Source organism: Lissotriton vulgaris, chromosome 7, assembly GCF_964263255.1.
Source record: "Lissotriton vulgaris chromosome 7, aLisVul1.2, whole genome shotgun sequence".
Taxonomy (NCBI): domain Eukaryota; kingdom Metazoa; phylum Chordata; class Amphibia; order Caudata; family Salamandridae; genus Lissotriton; species Lissotriton vulgaris.
Window position 1 is genome coordinate 330654697 of NC_141695.1, and position 23594 is coordinate 330678290.

Consider the following 23594-nt stretch of genomic DNA (forward strand, 5'->3'; position numbering starts at 1 on the left):
GGTGTATAATTTTGTGAATCACAGGATTTGCAACAAAAAAGGCTTAGTACATCTGGCCCATGAACGTTTATGACTCTTTAGAAGTGGTAAGCACCCAGGGTGACAGTAGATGAGTTTACTGATGGGGAACCTCAGGATGTAGAGGCTGCTGAAAAAGAAGAATTAGTCTGTAAGCCACCCAGCAAAGCATCAAAAAATTGTCTTTGATTACGGAAACTTTTATACAACTTGGCCTCCACGTCTTTTACTTGTGAACAATGTATGATTGTCGTAATTCATTTATGTTTTATTAATAGTTTTTTCTTCGTGCACAAAGTGTGTTGAGTTCTCCAATTTTCCCTAATTTGGGAAAGATTTACTCCCATATTCCCATTTCCCCTCATTCCTCCCCTCTTTCAAATTCTTACCCTGGTTTCTATGCTTTTTGGTCATTCCGTTATTTTTGTTTCTAGTGCTGTATTACCCCAGCTGCCCATTCACGTGACACTATTTACCATTTCTAATGAAGATAATTCCATCTTTTGAGTCAAAAACTATTTGCCAAAAACATCAGCCAGAAATTAATTTGTTTTTGAAGTTTTTATAACAATGTGTTTTCCCTTTGAAAAGTACTACAAACAGAAAATGTAAAAGTCTATAAAAAGTAAGGATGATTTTTTGGAGTCTAATTTATTAGTCACCAGCACGATAGGCATGGCCTTAACTGTTGTTGTAGAGAAGAAAGGGGAAAAAATGAAGGGAAAAATCTAAGTTTTGAAATAAGGCCAAATTAATAATGGTCCACAAATATTAAGAACTGCTTAATTGCGAGTGCAGCGCGTCATTGTACAGCAGCTGAATGGCGCTTTTCCACAAAATAAATATTTGAAAATGAGGCCAAATTCACAACCACTTTAAGAAAAACCAGGAGTAAAAATGCATCAGAATAGCCCTAGAGTTTTATACAATTCATCCATACACTCACTGCCCCACATCTATTTACGAACTCTCAGGTACACAAACATTTAATACATTTCACCCTCACCATTTTCTGCACGATGATGATCTTGGGTCCCAGCTGCTTGTTGACGGTGAAGATGTGAATTAATCTTAGCGTGAAGACCATGAAATCCAGGCAGAGGATAGTTCGGCCATCTTCATAGGATGATTCAAACATTCTACAGATGGAAAGGAAAAGAGATCTGGGTGCCTAAATCTCTGAACCGGTATGACAATCTTAGGAGGTGGCGAAGCAAGCAAGGGACTTGAGGGAAAGAAAAGAGGAAAGGGACACAGGAAGGAAGCATGATGGAAACAAGAGCTGTAAGATATGGGGATTGCAAAAGAAATAATATATGATAGAGGGACTTACACGTGGAGGTACATAGGAAAAATAGCCATCTCGAGGGAATAGGAGGTGAGCGTATGAGGAAGAGCTGGAGGAAGGAGACACAGGACAAGAGGAAGAGCGCAGCAGTGAGGGACAGAGGGATAGCAAAAAGGAACGGAAAATAGGTAAAAAGATAGCAAGGGACATAGTGATGGAGAACTAAAACTGAAGAAGTGAAGGAGTGAGATACTAGGGATAGGCAAGGATGCGAAGACTATGAAGGGAAGACTAAAGCAATGCTTAATGCAGTCCAAAGAGCTGAAAAAGGAATTACCGAGGGGAGAGAGACCAAATGTCTGCTCCATTAAGCACACATTTCTGAATCTGTACCATCTGAGTGACAGAGGAATGAGGGTAGACCAATGATGTTTCACGGCACTAAAGCTCATATTTACAAATCTATCTATATTTACACACACACACACACACACACACACACACACACACACACACACACACACACAAACACCAAGTACCTGAAATGGTGCATCATTTAGAAAACTATATAACTTGATGTAGACATAATTCTCGGTTTCAGACAGCTGCCTAGAGTGTAAGAGACTCGATGAAAACAATTTCCTATGCGCTGAACTCTCCCACGAGTAGGAACCCTATGTCAGATCCATCAATGAGCTCCTGGGACAGGCTATTCCTACATAGACGACCCAAACCCACACCAATCGTCTGTCACCTCCTTCAAACACACCATGCCCTCACCTGCACACAAGCCCCAAAATGAAGAGTAGCAGGGCTATTATATCAAAGTGGTTCCAGGAGTCCTGCAGGTACTGCTTGACCTTCTGTGTCACCGGAGCAGTGCCAACGAAGAAGCTCTGACGAATCTCCTCGCACACCATGGTGAAGACCCAAAAGTACAAGATGATTTCTGAATTGGAGGGGCCCTTGGGCGGCGCCGGCTGGAAGTCCAACAGCAGAACATAGGCGAAGACCAACAGGAAGGTGAAATACATGATCACGTTGCCCAAAAAGGCTGAGACTGGGGCGCTCCAGAACTGTTTCCAGCGACGTAGCCAGCGGGGGCGTGCCCTTTCCTTTGACTTAGACCCTTCTCTTGGACGGACAACAATTGGCTGGCCACCATCCACTTGGTCCAAGGTCTGTTTTTCCTCTCCATTCTCCAGCGCGTCAATTCTGCAGAAAAGAAATTTAAAAAAGTTACTTCCTTGGAGCCAGAAATAGTCATTGGTAGGATTCATATCCTTTGTGCTCTCAGAAGGATCTTGCAACACTTCTTGTTATACCTATATTTAAGATCCCTCTGTAAGGCATATGGTGCCACTCCACCTCTCCCCCAGCAAGGAGAGGAAATCAAGAATACCATTCCCTTTTACTTAAGCCACGTGGTTGGAGAGCCCCACCACAATGTCAGACTTCTTCCAACTGCTTCTCCACATCTACCATGAGGTGCGCTTTCCTACATATGTCTCAAAGAGCCCACAGTGTTCATTCATACCACTTCCTGTATTGCGGATTGTAGCCTCATCATTCCAACAGGTAAACAGATGTGTGCCAGGGTCACACCTGTGCGTATCTCTTTGTCAATGAGGGATACAAACATTTGCTCCTCGATCCTCGGCCCTGAAGTCCATGTTTTGCAATGGGGATGACGTGTGTGTGCAGAGATGTTTAAGCACATGCACCACATTTGGTGAGTTGCATTTATTTTTACTATTATAAAAATATCTTTTTAAGAAGACATTTTTTGTAAGGAATATTCTGATTCTTAGGTTTTCTTGGCCTTTATGTTAATATTTCAAGCTTTGCTAACAAAATGGCGCTGAAGCCCACTGTGTTAGGAGGTCTATATTTTGCTGCAGATGAACATAAGTTGACTTCAACAATAGAATAATTTTGGGGGGCGTGGCTAGCAGCCGATGATGGCGGCAGCAACCTAGAGAGGCTCCCGTAGCAAGGCGGCTTCCCGCAACAATCCGCATGCCTATCCGTCCACTGATCGTCCCAGAAGGGGTGTCCTGGGTGCGGTGACCGAACGACGCTCACAAGGAAAATTTGGGAGCGCTCAGACCTCGGAAACGGGACGAACCTTCATCAGAGTCCCTCACGGGCGAGAGGCCTGGTGACACGAGGCGAGCAGCGGTGTCGAGTTGAACCCTTGGCCGGGCGGAAGTCAACCCTCCCCGGCACGATCGACCGGAAGTAGCCGCAGACGACAGCACTCGACACCAACGGCCGGCGGTCCTTCCCTACGGCCACTTCATCCTCAACGCGGCCTACCCAGTGGCGCTACACCGTAGTGCCCCCTCACTACACTCGGCCAAGACGTGGAACTTGCTACGCAGCAGTCGCCATCTTGCCCGAGCTTGCCGAAGCCGCAGCAGTTCCGTGGCTGCCGGCAGCACCTTGTCATCGTCAGCGACCCCTGGCCTATGTCCGGACTGAACCTCCTGTACAGCCACCCCCACACGGTCAGCTACGGGCGATCGGCCCGCTCCATCTTCAACTGTGTCTTGCCGCAGAGCAAAAATGGCGGGGAAGGGGCAAAGACAAACCACCGCCCAGGCGAAACTCGGTAAATTTGCCTATGATAATCAGACGTCCACTCAACCTGAGCAGCGCAAATCACTGGGCAAGGGCGCAGACAATGATGGGACTAAAAAGGCCACGTTGGATGATGTCCTACGCGCACTGGAACAGGTTCAGGCTACAGTGGGCTCGACTGCTGCCGAGGTGACCCTCATTAGAGCCGACCTCCAGAAGATGGGCGAAAGGGTGAAGCAGGTGGAAGTGGTGGCTAAATCGCTGATAGAGGACGTCTCCGACCTGCAAGTAGCCGTGGAAAGACTACAAGCGGACAATAAGCTCCTAAAAAGTAAATTGGACGACCATGAAGGGCGCTCCAGACGCAACAACGTCCGCATCTTGGGGGTTCCAGAGTCGGAAACAAAAGGAGCCATGGATCTGTACGTGGAGGACCTCATAAAGACTCGCTTGGCCCCGAAGGGACTCTCCAATTTCTTCACAGTAGAACGTGCACATCGGGTCCCCGGTGGGACACCTACGCCGGGGGCCGCCCCGCGCCCTATCCTGGCGAGACTCTTCAATTTTAGAGACCGCGACACAGTTCTCCAGGCGGCCAGAGTGGCACCACCTATCCATGTCCAGAACTCGCGGATATCCTTCTTCCCGGACTACACGGCAGAGGTCACCCGCAGAAGGAGGACCTTCTTGGAGGTAAAGAAATCGCTCCGCGAACAAGAATTGCCGTACTCCATGTTGTTTCCGGCCCGTCTAAGAGTTGTGGCTGACAAAAAGGTCTGGTTCTTCGACTCGGCTGAGTCAGCAAGAGAATGGCTGGATGGGTGGCGCACGGTGGACCGCACTTCCAGTCGTCGACGCAACAGGCCAGAAGAGGATAGCCGGCTGGACTCACAATCATCAGCCAGGGGGAAGCGCGAGCGGATCACCATCGCAGGACCACGCAGGGGCCGCTGGAGGTGAATGAAACCACCGTGAGAGACTGATTGGACTCGAATCTACTCCCGAGAAGATTGCTTATCAAGTCGTTCTTGGACGCTGGCCCGGACAGCCCGAGGGCAGCAGAGGGACCGCCTGCTTTGGGGGACACTCTCCCCCGACGTGCAAGTACTCTGTTTTTGGCATGGGATAAGCGCTCTGCTAAGTTGGGGTGGCGGGCAGTTCTGAGTCCGTTTGGCAGGGAGGCAGGGTGGGGCGGGTTAGGGGGGGGGGTTTGTTCTTCTCTACGGGAAATTCACAGAGTCGATCTCGAACTGTACAATGTACTTGGATTGCTATTGTAATGTTGCTGGGGCGATGGAGTCTATACCGATGGTTTATGTTTCTGATCTCTATTGATGGCGGGTGAACAGCTCAATACAGTGAGAGTGGAGGAGACGCGTATAGGCGGCTCCACCCTCCGACTCCTTGCCTGGAACGTGCGGGGCCTGGGTGATAAAGTGAAACGTGGCCTCGTTCTGTCCGAGGTGAAACGCTATAAACCTGACCTGATACTCCTGCAGGAGACCCACTTGGTGGGTAGCGCTACTAAGGCCTTAGACAGAAGGGGATATAAAATGTTAGCCCACTCTGAATTCTCCACTGGTTCCCGGGGTACAGGCATACTAATCAAAAAATCCTCCAACTTCATTACCCTTAGCACTAGAACTGATACACAGGGTTGCTTTGCGGCGGTGGCGGGACAATGGGACGGACGCCCCTTAACAGTCGTCTCAGTTTACATCCCACCTTCACTACACTCGGTGATGTTACCGGCCCTGGGTGATTTCTTACTGTCCCTCCCTGAGGGAGACATGCTTCTAGGTGGGGACTTTAACGCAACTGCAGACCCGCAGCTCGACAAGTTCCCGACAACCACCCCCCCCGGTTTCAGCGGTTCCTAGAGGCACTGGGGCTGGTGGACGTCTGGCGCCATGATGTTCACCCTACGATCCAGCAATACACGTTCCACTCCACCGTTCACAATAGTCTATCCCGCATTGACTACTTCCTGGCTTTAGGGGATGGGCTGCAGCGTGTGGAAGAAGTGCACATACACCCTCGGGCATCTCAGACCATTCGCCACTGACTCTCACCATCACCTCACGGACACGATCCCGCCGCCGCATATTCCCCATTCACGCCTCTTATCTTAAAGTCCCGAAGGTCAGGAAGGCCCTGCAGAAGGCCACGACACACTATTTCATTGAAAACGAACCAACCTCAGCCTCGGCCGAGGTACTCTGGGAGGCCTACAAGACAGTGTTGCGGGGGCAAGCTATAGGCTCTATAACAACACATAGAAGGGAACAGGCGGCTGAACACACAGCCCTTGAGCTCCGACTACGCGCAGCCACTACTGCCCATGAAACCGACCCCACAGATGATACAGCGCATGCCCTCGCACTTGAACAGCGACTATACGCAGATCACGCACGGCTCATTACACAAGGACACATCACCGACACACAGAACCGAGTATACGATGTTGGAGACAAAGCAGGGAAGATGCTGGCCTGGCTCGACAAGAGAGGGGGTGGCTCCAGAGGGATCCAGCAGGTGAAAGATGATGAGGGTAGGGTTCAGACAGACCCGGATCGAGTAGTAGAGGCATTGGCGTCCCACTTTGAAAAAGTATACACCCCGGAACGGGACGTTACTGCGATTGCGGCCCAATGCGCACTGAGCGACATAGACATCCCAACACTGCAGCCGGAGGCCATAGCGGAGCTGGAGGCACCGTTTACCACAGACGAACTGCGGATGGCCATTGGAGCCCTCCGTACAGGCAAGGCGCTGGGGCCAAATGGCATCCCGGTCGAATGGTTCCAAGCGCGCACTGACACTCTTAGCCCGCACCTGCTCAAAAAGTACGAGGAATGTCGTGGTAAGGGATTGCTCCCGTTGGACCAACGGACTGCCACGATTGTGGCTATTCCTAAGCCCGGTAAACCCCCTGAGGACTGCTCCTCCTACCGCCCTATCTCTCTGCTTAATAAAGAAAGTAAAATACTAGCAAAACTCCTAGCAAATCGTCTCATGCCTCATCTGTCTGATCTCATCCACCCGGACCAGTCAGGATTCATGCCCCACAGGAACACCGCGCTCAATCTCAGACGGGTGCACGGGGTGCTGGCGAGAGCGGACGGCATAGGCAAACCCGCGGCTATATTGGCGCTGGACGCGAAAATAGCCTTTGATCTGGTGGAGTGGGCCTACCTCTTTGAGGTCCTTTTGTGTATGGGATTTGGCCCAATTTTCATCTCCTGGATTAAGTTACTCTACACTGCACCGGTGGCACACGTGGTAGCAAACGGCCACATTTCACGCTCCTTCCCCCTTAGACGTGGCACCCGACAAGGATGCCCTCTCTCCCCCCTTCTTTTTGCACTCTCTCTAGAACCGCTGGCGATCCGTATCAGGACTACCCCTTTACTTAAAGGGATTAAATGGAGGGAGGGGTGGGAGGACCGCGTGTCATTATACGCAGACGACATGCTGGTGTATCTGACGGAACCCGATCATGGCATACCAGCTCTCTTGCGTCTCTGTAATGACCACGGCGAGGTGTCAGGCTATACCATCAATTGGAGCAAATCAGAGTTGTACGCCCTGACGGGAGATCACCCAACGCTTGGTCCGGACTGCCCTCTACGGCTTGCCGGCTCCTCATTCAAATACCTAGGCATCCACGTCACAGGTGACCCTGCTGAACACGAAAGGTTGAATCTCTTGCCACCACTGGACCGCCTCAAACAAGATGCAAGCTTTTGGGCGGGATTGCCGTTGACGTTGTTGGGGAAAGCTGCCTTGTTTAAAATGAAGTCCCTGCCCCGTTTCCTATACATCCTAGACAATACCCCATTCGCAGTACCAAAACAATACTTCAGGAGAGTGGCGGCAGTGGTCTCTGGATTGCTGTGGGGCAACCGCCCGGCGCGTATAGCCCACGCCAAACTTTGCAGGAGCTGGTACGAGGGCGGCATCGCGCTCCCAAACCTGCACCTATATTATTGGGCAGCACAGCTCAGGCCCATCAACCAATGGCTGCATGCATCGCAATCAGATCCGGCATTCCAGGCGGATAGAGCTCAATTGGGTGCCAATACCTTGCTGGCACCGCTTTATGACCGGAGGAAACTTAGACCGCTGGTGGGCCCCACTAGGCTCACGGTGGCCACCTGGCATGCAGCCACCGCTGCGCTAGGGTGGAAAGATACACTCACTAAGCTCACTCCACTCTGGGACGCACGAGCCCTGGGCAATCTTCGGGTCAGTAAGGGGTTCTCCCGTTGGGATGACATTGCAATCTCCACGGTGGGGGACATGTGGGAACGAGGGGGAGTTATCACCTTCGCCCGTTTGAAAGAGGTTTATGATCTGGGACCACACGAAACCTACCGGTCCGTCCAAATTCGCCATGCACTACTGTCGGCTATCCCGGCGGGTTCGACTCTTCCCGAGTCCTCCCCGCTAGAGGATCGCCTCCTGACGGACTATATGATAGAAAAGGCCACCTCCCTCACTTACCGAAAGCTCCTTAACAATTCCCCGGACCCTCTAGTGACTCTCAAGGAAAAATGGGAGCAGGAGGTGGGCGCGCTTGATGAGCAGGAATGGAATGAGGCATTGGCTTCCCCTAAGGAAGCGGGCATATCGGCCAGAATGAGGCTCATCCAACTTAAAGTTCTACACAGAACGTACTACACCAGAACACTGCTTCACCGCATACAACGGACCCCTGACCCCTTCTGCTTGCGGGGCTGCGGGGAGGAGGGCACATTCTTCCACACATTCTGGGACTGTCCAAGCATACACAATTACTGGCGTCAGGTCCTGCGCACTGTGTCACAGGTGCTGGAGGTCTCGGTGTTGCCGGAGCCACGGCGATGCCTCCTCAATGTATGGGAGCCAACTGATTTGTCCAGGCACGGCCGCCTCTGGGTAACATTGGGAATGATGGTAGCTAAGCGGGACATTGCGCAACGTTGGGGGGTGGCGGACCTCCCGACAGCTTCACAGTGGTGCATTAACATGGACAGGGCCATGGTTACGGAAAGGGCGGTATACTTGAACCGAGCTTGTCCGGGCAAGTGGAACAAGGTGTGGTCCCCGTGGAACGCCTACCGGGGTGACATCTGCGACCCACTGCCAGAAGAAGACCCGCTAGACTCGGATGAGGACGACGGGTTGGAATGAGGGGGGCTGATCAGGGGGCGGGCTCTTTCAGGAGGGGATGGGGGGGGGGGGAGATGTTTCATTTACACCCTAACTTGACTTGTGGTCGCGCATGAGGTTGGCTCACTTCAGGTATAATCTCATGTCTGTCTGGCAATATGCATAGTTAAGGATCATACTGTGACTTCCCGAAGTTCGATTGTTCTTTTCTTTAGGTTTAAAAAACAGAAAATGAAAACCTCATTCATTAAGCATGAAACATTTGCATTTAACCTTCGCCACTCTCTTTGCGATCTTTACTTCAATGACTTTCATATTAACCTGCACTGTGTGTATTTTTAAAGATCGTTCTCATATGACACTTCAATTAGCGGCCGGCCAATTTGGGTTGTAGGCGACAAGCTGTGTACAACTGTGAAGGTATAATAAAGGTTTTAAAAAAAAAATTAAAAAAAACAATAGAATAATTTTTCTATAAAAAAATGATTTCTAAAAATGACCTCTTTAGCAATTCACAAACTCCTATACTGTTGGACCAGCCTAGGTAGCAGCCTGGAGCACTACTAAAGTGGGCCAGCTTGCCGAGCAAGGGCACTGAGACACCAGGTATGAAGATACTAGGTCCCTGGATTATGGATTTTGGCCAGTATCTCTGCACCCAACAAGGTCTACTACGAGTTAATTCCTGCAGCAATAGGACTTTTTTTTCAGCATGGATTTCCCAATCTCATGGAAATCAACGCTCACATTTACCACCTTCTGTGAGCAGGTGGAAAATGTGAGTGGAGAGACAGTGTGGGGCTGGGCTGAGGGTGAGAAGGGGAGTATGTTGGTAGGCTTAGGAGCATTACTCGCCATAGATTGGGGGCCGGGCCAGAGGACGGGACAAGGCAGGACAGCATGCGCAACCCATTCCCAAAGCAATTTTGCCAGAAAGATATATACAGTTAGTAAAATCAGATCTGGTATTTTCCAGGAAATCTGCCTGCTGGAACACCCGCCATCTATAACTAAGCCATCCAGGGATACTGCTCCACACAAATCATATTTGGACCAAAGTATCACTTTGCCTATGATGGAAAAAATCTGTGCATGATTGGCGTGCTGACAGGTCACCTGAAGCGATGCCGCAACAGGTAATTCACCATCTACATTCCTTTAACATAAGGTTTGTCAACAGTAGTTCTAGAGATGAGTTTTACCACACATTTGGTGCATTTCCAGGAGTCTAAATTTTCAGCTCGACAACTCCTTTCCAACACCGCAAAACGCTACATATTAAAACCTCGCACAATTGGGTAATTACATATATAGCTTTCCCTCTACCTGTTCAGCAGTTCACCAAAGAATCACACCGAATATACAGAAATGAGTACAAAAAGCGAATCCCAGTCCCCCACCTTGCATTACTTAGACTCCATTTTCTCCTCAACTCCCCCATCATTTTTCTATCCTAAAGAAATCTAAGTCAGATATCCAGCCTTCTTAAAAGCCAAAGGCACATCATAACACATCATGTGGACACGGGCGTGAGAATGAACATCACCAGTTATGCTTGAGTGCTCACCATTTGGTTTAGAATTGTTAACTATATCACGACAAGCATTGGTAAAGCCAGTGGGTCTGGTTTTGGCTGCTTTGTTAATGCTTGTTTTATCATGGTTTTTGTGCAACTTTATGGTTGAAGAGCTTGCTATATAAAAAATAAACAGCAGCTAAATGCAAAATATTGTTTGGGCCTCGGAAATCACTCTTTGCCATAGTACACCCTGGTACTGAAGGGGGTTACTTTGAATGCGCATATACTCTTTGTGAAAGAGTGAAATGCTGTCACTAATACTGAAAGTGCCCAGTGCCTGAAGTGGGCTGGCCTATTACCCCATGCTGTAGTGGGACATAAATGACACCAGACCTAAAAATGTACACTCTTGGCAGTCAAGGCTGAGCAAACCCATTAGAAATTGCTTCAAACTGCTTGAGTACCACCACCTAGGTCCCTTAGGCCCTTTTCTCAAACTTACCCTCCATTTCTTACTATTCCAGATGTTCCAGACACCCCCTCCCCACTCTCATCTCTACCCTCCTGTCTGTGGTGTCGATTGGTGGTCGTGTGATCTCACCTCTCCAGCATCGGGATCTTGGCATCCACATCCAAGCTGTCCATTTCTAGACGTTGAGCAGCCTCATCTGTCACGTCTTCTTCCAGAGGCCTGAGAAAGGTACAACAGGAGTCAAGAAAAGTCAATCATGGTTATTGAGCCAAATAGGGTAAAGAGATCAAACATACCTGTGAAATGCAAGTACACACTTGAATGTTGTATGTGACAAGGCTGCATGGTTGCGACTCTGGAGTAAACTTAAGATGATGAAACTGTCTCGCTCGTCCTGTTATCTCCCAAAATGTCCAATGCATTGTAGTGAATGCCCTACATGCGGACAATGTCCCTGCAGTCAGTTTTTTCTGGATCACAGATTCCTGGTTTCTCTTGATTCTCTTGCTAACCTCATTAATCCCCCTCTTCATCTACTATTTTCTTTCTCTCTCTATTTTTTATGTATGCAGTTTTATATAGCACAGGCATCGCCTGAAGGCGCAGAAGGGCTTTCCATAAAGTAGCGTGTTACTTTAGTATAAGAAGATCATAGGAAGTTAGAGTAATCTGGTAGGAAAGTTCCATCATTTTGGAGTGGTGGGGTATTATGTTACATGAAAGAGTGCCAGAAGAGGTCAAGAGGTAAAGCAGGGGTTCATCTTCAAGAGAAAGTCCTAACAAGATACTCAAAGTAAAATGCTGAAACAGTACAGGAAAAAGACTGATCAAGAGAGGTCAGGAGAAGATAGGGTAATTAAAATACTTTAGTAGAGAAGGGCTTTCAGTTCAGTCTTGAATGTAGGCAGTGGGTGAGTTCCATGTTTGATTCTAGCCTGAATGAGTCTCCTCGAGGGAACTCAAAATGTGCAGACGTTTTGACACTGCCCTTTTGTTGCCAGTGGTGACACGATCCAACCAGGGTTCTCTCCATTATCGTAGGATGCCCTGTGCCACCTCAGGGTGCCATTGCCATTTGTGATCCACCAGGCGTAGTCATCTGAGCTCTACCACTCTGGTGTTTAAAGATTCTGCCAGTTGGTTACACAATCATGGAGATGCCCTAATGCTCTAGCCAACTCTGAAGGTGCAGTGCCTCTTGGCACAGGACCCCATTGCACCCTTCTTGTTGCAGTATCACATGGCAGGGGTGTTGTCAGGGAGAATCTGCATCAGCCTTCCATTGATGGTCAGCAATAAGACCTTCAATACCAGGTAAATGGCCCACAACTCGAACAGGTTGATGTAGAGATGTGTTTCTGCCACAGACCAGAGTCCTCTAATCTCTACCTCTGTAAATGACCACTCCAACTCAGCAGTGGCGCATTTGTCACCACCATGAGTTCTGCAAGGAGAAGGGCGAGGGGTTTGCCACTGGTTAGGTTGTGGTCCACCAGCCACCACTGCAGATCATGTGCAGTCTCCTCTGAAACCTTGATAATATCTGAGCGGTTTCCTCGTTGCTGTGCCCACTGACACCTCAGATCCATTGTTGAACCCACATGTCACCTGGTGAACTAGTCAAGTAGGATGCATGAAGGCAACAGGCCAAGGATCATCACAGCTGCACTCACGGAGATGAATGAATGAACGCAATTGGCACATTTAGAGCTCAACAACCACCTTAAGAGGCATCTATGCACTAAAAAGACTAACAAAAAGAAAAACAACTGTTCCTCTGGAAAATAAACACTTAAGATTCAGTGAACAACCATGTTTTTGTAAGCTTTCTGAAAGAAGCAAAGTTGGTAGTTTGTTTTAGAGTAAGCAGAAGATTGTTCCATGCCTTTGCCCAGAGAAGAGATATAGATCTGGGCGCCCCTGGCTTGTAACCTGATCTTCGGGATGGATAGATTATTCCAGGCAGATCTCAGCGTTCACGGTGGACGGTGGGAAAGAAAATAAGTTACTTACCTGTAATTGAAGTTATCCAGTAGTGGTATCGTCCAGAGATTCACATGCTTGAAACATTCCCCGTCGTCAAAGTGGGAATCCCAAGGTACTATAGTAATGCAGTATGTATAACTAACATAGGCTATACATTAAATAGCCTATACATGTCCTTTTTGAAAAATGACCAACCATTAACTATAACCAATCAGGTGGTAGCACCCCCTAGAACACTCCCAAGAGGCTGATTCGCTCAGATTTCCAAGCACAAGTTGGAATAACATCCCTATTCATAAAGGGAACCCTTCAGGGGTGAAACGTGGGTCGCATGTGAATCTAGGAAAGATACCAATACTGGATAACTTCAGTTACAGGTAATTAACATATTTTGTTATCAAGTATTGAATCTTTCATAGATTCACATACTTGAATTAGAATAGTAAGCAGTATTTTATGCAACTGAAATACCCTTAAAGGATGGTAGGTAAAAACAATACACCTTTGTAGAGGTGTAAATGTATAGGCATTTATATAGCGCACTACTTACCCAGAGGGTCCCAAGGCGCTTCGACCGCTGCGAAACCCTTCCTGGCTTCCCTGAGAGATGGTCCCTTAATGGGTATCTCCAGGGTGAGACCAGGCATCCCCGGCGGTCTGGTGGGGCCGTTAGTGAAGATGAGGCAAGCTAATGCCCAGAGTTGCCGAGTGTGATCGCTGATCAGAGTGGGCACCGAGGCGAGAGAATTATCGAGTCCGCTGACCCTGGTCCAGAAACCTGCCGCGCCGGGAATCGAACCCTGGTCCCGGGCCGTCCTCTGCTCTCGGGTCTGCCGCCTCTAACCAGTGAGCCACTAACCAGTGAGCCACACTACTTCACCAATATGAACTTACGACATTATATTTATATATACATACAAACAGACGAATTGAGAACATAAGCATTTATGTACACACCCTTAAGATAAAGAACATAAATAGAACAACAATGATCAATGAAGTAGCTATATATTATAGTCTGGAACATTTGACTTGAACATAAATAAAATCCTCTATCTAAAGAGCCTCACCTTTTTGCAATAAATGGAGTAACACCATCTGGCCTATGGCTGCGACGCTTGGCTGTGTCGATTCCAGGCAGTGGTGCAGGGGGAACGTGTAGGTGGTCTTTAACCGTGCAGTACAGCTTATTTTCTCCAGTGGAATTTCGATGAATAGAGAGCCGAAGTGTACACTGCTCTTGTCGAATGAGCTTTAGCCCTTCTCGTTAAGGGTTTGCCTGCCTTGGAATGTCAAAACTGAATTGTCGCCGAAATCCATCTACCAATCATAGGCTTTGTCACTGCAGTGCCTTGATAACCTTGCAAAAAGAACAATTGATGGACAGAATGCAGAACCATATCATACATTCACCCCAGTATAGAGATCTGGGCCTACATCCATTGTTTTTTTGCTCACCATGCCATTCCAGTTTGGACCCAGCCATATGCAAATCAGTCTTGACCCTGCACCCAATGGGAACAAGCCTGCCCGAACTGCCAGGCCAGGTCCTCCCTGGAGAGGAAACAAGCATCCTAGGACTGGTTTCGGGCTTTCAGCCTCATCAGCCAGGATAGCTTGATTCCAGTGGCATGTAGAGCACGGGACTCACGTCTAGGCATACCCGTCCCACTCGGGGTGACAAATGCAAAAAGAACAATTGATAGACAGAATGCAGAACAATGTCATACATTCACTCCAGTATAGAGATCTGGGCCTAAAGCCATCGTTTTTCCAGTTTGGACAACATCAGCAACGGCACAACGACACTGGCATGGCTACACACTTATAAGGTCTCAAAGGCGAGGCATATTGGCTATGCCAATGCTTGTTATTACTGGGGGCCAGTTTTGCAGCAGTGCTGCATAATCGTGCCCCTGTAACAAAATAACAAAAGCAGCAGCAGTGGCTGCCGAGTTAAGACCCTACCTTGGAGCTGCAATACCGCCTGGGTGCCCACAAGATGAGACGTGATGCACTGCAGAGGGGCAGAAAGGCAACTGAGGTCCGAATACACCAGCACTATGTGCAAGTTGCTAGCCATGCAAAATGGTTTCACCGTTCATTTTCAATAAACATTCGCCAGCAACTGACTAGCCGAGGAGGTTTTGTAAGGCAACAGTCGCATATTCATGTACATAGATGTTCACCTTTCAGAAGACAGATTTCTGTCATGATATCAGTGCAATAGCAACAAAAGTGAAGCCAAAAAGGATACCAGATACCACAGTATCAGACGCAATCAAACACAGACAAAGGGTTTTTAACGGGACAGTTCGGTGTGCATCTTTAACATGCATTAGACGTTTTGATCGGAGGTACTGAGATGGGACACTTCGTCAGACCATTAAGGAAAACATGCAGCTGTAAATGGATTATTAACAGCTACTCATCTCCTTTTTCAAAACCCGTATTCACCACCGTGTGCCCTTATGTGTTTGTTGAACTATTAATCGCAGGAAGACAGTGCGCTAAAACTGTGTCGCGGTTTTGTGTTGATGCTCCAAGTTCAAGAATAGTGTGTGTGGAAGTAAGACGGAATCAGTGTGAAGGGTTGCAGGCCGAGCTGGCCATTTTGGGGAGGTCGGGACAAAGCCACAAAGAGTCCATCTGCTGCACTCACCACAATTTTAGATTTTGATTGAGTGCGGGTGAGGCTTGTATTCACACAAAAAATCCTTAGCCTGCTAAGTCTTTTTATGTCTTGTTGTGCAGCACAAATACATTTTGCAGCCTCTGGCAAGGCATGGGTGACTAATATTCAGGGCCACTGGAATTATGAGATTGCGCAGCTGCTGCCATTTTCACATCATTATAGATTTGCTACACTTGCCACATAATCCATCATCTGCCACATAATCTTCAGATTTGAACAAATTTTTTTGTTTCTGGCTCAAACGACTCAAAAGTTTCTAAAAACACAGCAACATACGTTGCGGCGCAGTGAAAGGCCCTTTGCAAAGGTCACCTTTCTGTTGCTTATTTCTATGTTTGGGTGCTAAACGGGCACTGATGAGGTGCAATCTGTGCCCAGACAGTGTTAAAAAGTATGAAAACTGCAAAATAATGAAGTGATACTATCAGAAAATGTGCTGCATTATGCCACATAATTTAGCTTTTCTGGCCACATAATTCAGTCAACCATGCCACATAGTTTGGCTGTTTCCTGACGCATAATTCCAATGGCCCTGCTAATAGTGACATTGCTTCTTTGGCCGTACCTCCAACCACTGCTAATAAAACAGTCTCTGCTTTATGCTTGCTTGTCCTTTGTGTACTCTATGGAATGCTGCTTTTAGCCTGGCCATTAGAAAGACTTCCAATTCTGACAAACGACTGTGTGCCTACATTTGTAGTCTCTGTTATCAAGTTTATTTAACGTGAGGGATGGGGTCTGCTTATGATGGCCAAGTGTGCCAGGCATTAATTACTCTTAATGGCCCTTTCCTCTGGTTTCGTGCCTTCAGTTTTGTTGATTCGGACCAGTTTGTGTGAGAAATAACAGTTGTTATTCGCTCGCAGCACAAGACCCAGCTGCGTCAATTCGAGAACTGCAACAACGGAATACAGATATAATAGGTGAAGTGACAAGCAGGTAACTTAGCAGGTCCATGTAGGTATCAGCTTTAAACTGCTGGACACAAATGTTTTAATTATGGAATGTTTATTACATAATTCGAATTTAAAAAATCCAAGTATTATTTAAGAGGTGTGGGGCAAGTTGTCAACTCTGTTCGTAGTGAGTGCTACATAACGGTTGCTAATAAGGATACCATAGCGAAAAATGGTTAAAGACACTTACCATCATCAATCAGCCACTTAGAATAAGAAATGGCAGTTTCTTTTCATAATCCCACACCTTGCTTTTACTACAGAACTGAACATGCCAATATTATTTAAACCCCCAAGCTCTTTATCACTAATCAAACCCCTTTCCGCATCCTGACGCTGTGATTGGTCTTCCATTTCACGCCCATGCTGATCCAGTATATCACAACAAATTTAAAACACACTTTCACATCATATGGGTTAAGAAGGTCACCTGGAAGGCAGTTGATGCAGCGCGTGCGCTTGGGCGGGATCGCCCCAGCGCGTGGGGTGCTTTGAGACTGCGGGAGGTTACCACAGCACAGCAGCCGCTGCAAACACCCCAGGCTAGATTTCACTTCCCGGACCCAGCCCCCCCCCCCCCTTGCTTTGTGGCAGGGCCATCCTTTTGCAAGCAGTGAAGGCTGAGGACTGTGCCCAGGCCGTCTTTATTGCAGCCATCACTCTTCCTTATTAGCCCAGTCAGTGCCCACATTCAGCCACCAGATGTTTAGACTCACGTTTCAGGGAGATTCTTGCGACTGAATACTGACAGCAAATAGAGTCGCCCTGTGCAATAAACACAGAGCACATAACGGGCCCTCTTCCTATTGTGTGAAAGTGTGGGGCGGGCATTTCATTAATATTATGCACATAAATGGCTCACGGGAAATATCCCTGGATAGGGCCTCAGCAATAACCAGGCTTCACGTGCATTATTTTATTGTCTATTAAAAAAAGCAAAACACGTAGAGATGCCGAAAACTTTGTTGAGAACCCAGTCGTTGTAGGGCATAAATAATCCTGAAGGCAAATTCCAGCCCCACAGAGGCGATGCTGTAAGCTTGGGAGCATTTTAAACCAGAAATAACAGAGCACAATGCAGAACGGATGTGGGAGACTTAAAAAGAAGACAAGACAGACATAACAAGTACTTGACAGTGGGAGGGGGGAGATTGGGGGCGGGAGAAGAAAAAGCTGCTGAGCACATTCGGAAAGGCAATAAATTGCTTTACCAGCCTCAATACTCCCCAAATAAATGACAAGCACACAGAGGTTACTGCTCAGATAACAAGCAAAAGCGAAAACACGTGACCCAGGAGGAATGCAGCTGCCAACCTGCACAACGCTGCTCACTCCCGAGAGCAAAAGTCCATAGGAATGAACATTTTAAGAAGAGGTGGGACAAGCTCCCACCTTTGATCAATTGTGTGTTTTCATTTTTGAAAGCCACACGAATGTGTGGAAAAGAAGACGCACGATTTTTGTGAAAGTCTGGAGTGATTCCAACAGGCACTCTCCTAGAGCAGCGCAAGAGCGCTGCACTAGGCTAGACCTAAAAAGGGACCAGAGCTTATCTTGGAACCGAATGGGAATTGTCACCAAATTCCTTGCGGAACCAAAGACAAATTCAAGGGTCTCAGATGGTGCAGAGAACAGATCTGTGGTGGTAACCAGACAGGAAGCCCCTGCAGATCTTTGGTGCCCAATGGTGCACCAGAAGAATGCGAGAAAAGACAGCATGGCTTCCTTAAATGCCTTAAACTGCTGCAGTGGCGCCAATGGCCTAGAAAGTTAAGGGCACAGTGGGACCTGTTGTGAAGTCGGCCCCTCGATCGGAGAATAGGAGCACGATCTACAGTCACCTTGATGCCTTCGACTCCTCTTTGGACAGCATGGAAGAAATATCTAATACAAAGGAAATGCTTTACCTTCTCCTCTGCCCAAAGTGGCTGTTATCAATGCTGCTCCCCTTTGCTGGTCTGCAGAGACTACTTCCTGTTCTTCTGTAACCTCATGGGACGCAGAAGAGAGCTTATAGTTAATGAATCACCACACCCTTTCATAGGTGTTAAACTGATCAGTCTATGTGATAAGACTGCAATACTGTTAGGTTATAGATGTTTAGAACAATGAACCACACCATCATGATGGTGATGAACAGCCCCCACCATCCCAGTCATGCATTTGGAGAAGACTCTTGGGACAGATGTCAAGCAAAAGGTACATTGCTCAACAGACTGTCTGCCCTTGGAACCTAATGTATATCTATGGCAAATATTGCAGAGGAGCACAGAAAGATGAATTCATTGTAGCCAAGGGGCCATCTAAATGGGAAGTATTAAAGAGCCAACAACCTGAATCTCTCCTTTTTGAGGAACTTGTTTAGGGATCTTAGAACAAAAGCACAATTTGTCTTAAGTCTCCTGATGGGGCTTTTTTTCAAAGCACCTTAAGAATGCTGTTTTTTTTTGGTGTTTGTTTGTTGCATTATTGCTGAACATGAAGTCAACCCCCTAAGGGACTGATGTAGGTGTGATGGATTTTAACTCTGCAGAGAAAGATGAACCAGTCACACCACAGTGTATACCTGTTCTGGCTAATGATAATGCTCATCTCCCAAATATCCATGGTGGGTGCATGAAATCAGACAGTCCCTTCTTACGGGATGCAGAATGCTGAGAGGGTCAAGAAGCAGTCGTTGACTTTTACAGGGTTGAGGCGTGGACTGTCAGAAGGCTGCTGATAGAGAGGCAGAATTTATTTCCATTTATGAATGAGGTCTGGGATACCTTCCTAGGCCATTGAAAACTATGCTCCTTTGAGTTTATCTTCAGAAAAGCGCACATTATAGGTTCTTTCTTTGTACACCTACACACTTCAGAGCATCTGATTGAATCTAGGGTTGTGCAAAATTTGTGTGATTTTCAAAATGAAAATCTGCAATTTTACGCCTATTTTAGTGTGAAATGCATTGTCATGTCAATTTTTGGTAGACGGATGCATTTAAACATAGCACTGAACAACAGCTTCTCGAGAACTGTTCTACCCATGCATTCGCTGTAGATATTTACTGCCATGGTGTCATTTTGACTACATTTTTACCAGAAATGGTGCGTAATTACATGAAGTGGTGTAATATGCACCTTCTTTCTCCCAAGCTCACTCTATTGGTTTGGAAATTGAAAGGTCCAGAGGGAAGACCGCAGTGGAGAGTGGAATGGTGTCCACTTCAGAACGCAGAGCCGAAATTAGCACGGAATCTCGAGAGCGTGTCTTTAAAGACTGCTTTTCCTCTGATCTGCGAGTGGAGGAGAATTACTCGATGCTTGGTGTTAAAATCACGTCGGCCTTGGACGTGGTTGCCCCTCTAAAGAAACATCGCAAAAGGGGCAGACCCTCAGCCTCCTGGTTCAATGATAGCCTGAAAAATACGAAACATGATTGTAAGCACGCAGAACGGAAATGGAGGAATGGGTATAATGAGGAGGATAAACACACCTGGAAAAGTAAGATCGGGGAATATAAGAAAGCGATTAATATGGCTAAGGCGGAACATTTCTCTTCCTTAATCCTTAGTGCTCCGAATAGCTCGAGGCATTTTTAATATCCTGAATAGTTTGACCAATCCCGATTGTGCTAAAAATGTGATCCCCCCTTCCCAAGAATTATGTGAGAGCCTAGCGGGATTTTTCCACAATAAAATTAAAAAGATCATAGACTACTTAGGAGTGGTCACCACTCAATTTGATAACACGGGTGGGGTCTCCCATCAATTTGAGTTGGGAGAAGCCCTGAGGGAAGACACGGTTGAAATAGCACAGGAGGGAACAGGGGCTGTTCTAGAGGGGGAAGTGGCTCACTCTTTATTTGAATTTCCACCCCCTGATGCAATGGAGTTTTATGGAATTGCAGAGAGGATCACTTCTGGTTCTCCTTTAGATCCGCTGCCCTGCAAAATCTGGAAGGAGTTTAAGGATGAATTATATCCAACACTTCACCAGATTTGTAATCAGTCACTTATTACTGGTACTGTTCCACTTCAATGGAAGCAAGCAGTGGTGACACCCCTGCTAAAAAAGCCATCTTTGGATCCCAACTGTCCTAAGAACTACAGGCCCATATCCCTCTTGCCATTCCCGGCAAAAATTGTGGAAAGGGTAGTCAGTAGTACTCTCTCCAAGTTTCTTGAACAACATGGCTTACTGGAGGAGGTCCAGTTTGGTTTTAGACCAGCTCATGGTACCGAGACAGCCTTGGTGACTAAGTGCCGAACTTAGAAGGCGGTCGGACAGAGGTCAATCAGCAGTACTTATTCTGCTTGACCTGTCGGCCGCCTTCGATACGGTTAATCACGGAATTCTGTTGAGAAGGTTGAGGGAGATAGGGGTAACAGGACTTGCCATGAAATGGTTTCAGTCCTTTTTACAGGATAGACAGCAAGCGGTGTTTCTTTCCCCCTTTCAATCCTCTTTTATCAATATTTTGCACGGTGTACCGCAGGGCTCGGCCATTAGCCCTATACTTTTTAACATCTATATGAAACCATTAATGACAGTTATCAGAAAACATAACATCAACATTATAAATTATGCTGATGATACCCAGTTGTTTATTTCACTGGAAGGGGAACAATCTACCTCATTGGAAGGGTTTCATAGTTGTTTGCGGGACACAGCATTGTGGCTTAAGGAAAACTCGCTGCAATTTAATGGTGACAAAACGGAGGGGCTGTATTGCTCCGCGGAAAGAGTCCATCCTGGGCTGCCCAGCAATTTTTGGCCTTTAGACACTCTGACCCCATTGCAACCTGTAAAGACAGTCCGTAATCTAGGTGTTATCTTTGACTGTCAGCTAACGTTAGAAGCACAGGTAACAAAAACAGTGGGTTGTTGTCTGGCCATCATTAGGTCACTGAGGAAGATTTTTCCTCTGCTGGCCTCCATGGCTCGCACAGTGATAGCGTGCAGTACTATTCTCAGTAGATTAGACTACTGTAATGCCCTATTGCTGGAAGCTCCCAACTTCCTATTGGATAGGTTACAAAGAATACAATCTATGGCAGCCAAATTGGTCCTGGGTTGGCCCAGAAGGTCTTCTTCCTCACAGGCACTAGCAGAACTACATTGGCTGCCGCTAAGACAAAGAGTTCAATTTAAATCCCTTTGCCTGGTGTTTAAGGCCCTCAATGGGACGGGGTCGGTTTCCTTTCAAAAGAAATGTTCCTGGTATGTACCCACGAGAACCCTGCGCTCTTCAGGGGCAAAGCTGGTGAAAGTACCTAAATTCAGGAAGGTGAGGTCAGGTGGCAGATCTTTTGAGGTGGCGGCAGCAAAGCTCTGGAATGCCCTGCCTCTGGAACTCAGACAAATTAATGAGATTTTGCCTTTTAGGAAAAGGCTAAAAACTTGGCTCTTCCCAAAGATTTAATTGCATTCTGTAGTGCGGCTTCATAATTGCGTATTTTTGAAAGGTTTAGCGCCAGGATGCCTGCAAGGTGACAGATGCGCTTTAGAAGTACAATAAATAAATAAAATAAATAATAAAGCGAAGTGCTAACAAAAACAAGCAGGGACGAGCAAGGACCGTGAAGAACCAAGTAGAGTGTCTCAAGTCCCAGTTCCAGTCAGGAGAGTTGTCTGAGTTAAAGGCCGCGGAAGGCTGACAACAGCGAAAGGCAGAAGATCGAAGGCTACAGCTCTTGACTGGTAAGAGCGCAAAATGACCTGGAAGCCCGGTATTCTTGGGGACCGGACGCCTTCTGAGGCATAAGCTCGAGCCTAAGCAGCCGGAGCAGCGTCTTGGCAAATTGAATAGATTGATGTGGGGGAGACTTTAAAGGAGCCAAGTGCGGTGTATGGCAGCGGCAGCAGCAGAGGAGCTGCAGAGACAGCAGGGTGGTGAATAAGACTGGTGCGGCTCGCAGGAGAGGAACTTTGTTTGTTTGTGGCAACAGATCACAGACGGGACTCAAAGGTCCAGGAGCCCTCTGCATACGCGCGCCCGCCCACAAGCGCTACAAGACTCTGCGCGGCCCCCACTACGCGGGACGCACACCCGGGCCAAGGGCGGGCCCGTTTGAGCCTGTTGGAGGCTGGAGGAGGCTGGGCTGGGCCCCCTCTCTAACGTCGACAACTTGAAAGAAAGTAAGTTTACATACCTGCATGTGTTTCTTAAAATATTTCATCTGTATTATCGTAGTATTCCAACAAGCCTGATATGGCTGGATGCGCAGGGAAGGGGAGGAAGGCGGCAACGGGAGGTTCTGTGGCCGGGACACTCAACCAATTCATCACAAGGGCCTCTTCGGTTTTGGTGCACAAAATCTAACTCACAGAGCGCCGCCTCTCTCTAGATCCAGCATTTTGCAAACGATCCTCTCTGGGAAATTTAATGTTGTCTGCCACCCCGGAGCGACACTCAAATGCTAGAATAGAACTAGTGACCTCAAGTCACAACAGTAGCGTAACATCGGAGGACATGGTGAATACCAGGACTGATGGGGCTCCCAGTGTGCAGGCCCAAAGTAATATCAACATACCAATAACTGCACCTAGGGGGGTATCCACCCGCTCATCCATGATGATTGCTCTCGAGGTTGGGCCACCTCTACCAGGGCACATATCAGGAGCGATCCCAAAGTTGAAGCGATGCAGGGGTGCTTCAAATGGAAAATACCCCAAGGTGGCAAAAGCAAAGAATGTGGGCAATTCAGCATGTGCGGCATCCATTATTCCAGAACACCAGACAGCGGCACCAAGTACCTCATCTAACATCCCTTCTGTCGGTACCCCGGTTATATTGGATGAGGGTTTTTGGCTAACAGTAGGCAGACTTATTACGTTGTCTATGCAGCCCATTCTGGAAAGACTGTTGTGAATTGAGGACAAATTAAAGAAACTCGAACAATTGAGTATATCAAATCTTGAGTGTATTAAGAAGAACCT

General features: G+C 47.5%; 1 protein-coding gene across 1 annotated transcript in view; it reads right to left on the reverse strand.

Moving 5' to 3' along the window:
- Window positions 1–23594, reverse strand: part of LOC147701502 (transient receptor potential cation channel subfamily M member 4-like) — a 363218-nt gene that overhangs the window by 66622 nt on the left and 273002 nt on the right. The window contains exons 16-18 of the mRNA XM_086930188.1: window positions 11164–11253; window positions 2087–2521; window positions 1025–1157 (exon numbers count right to left, since the gene is read on the reverse strand). Of these exons, the coding sequence (XP_086786314.1) occupies window positions 1025–1157; window positions 2087–2521; window positions 11164–11253 (658 nt within the window). The remainder of the gene's footprint in view (window positions 1–1024; window positions 1158–2086; window positions 2522–11163; window positions 11254–23594) is intronic.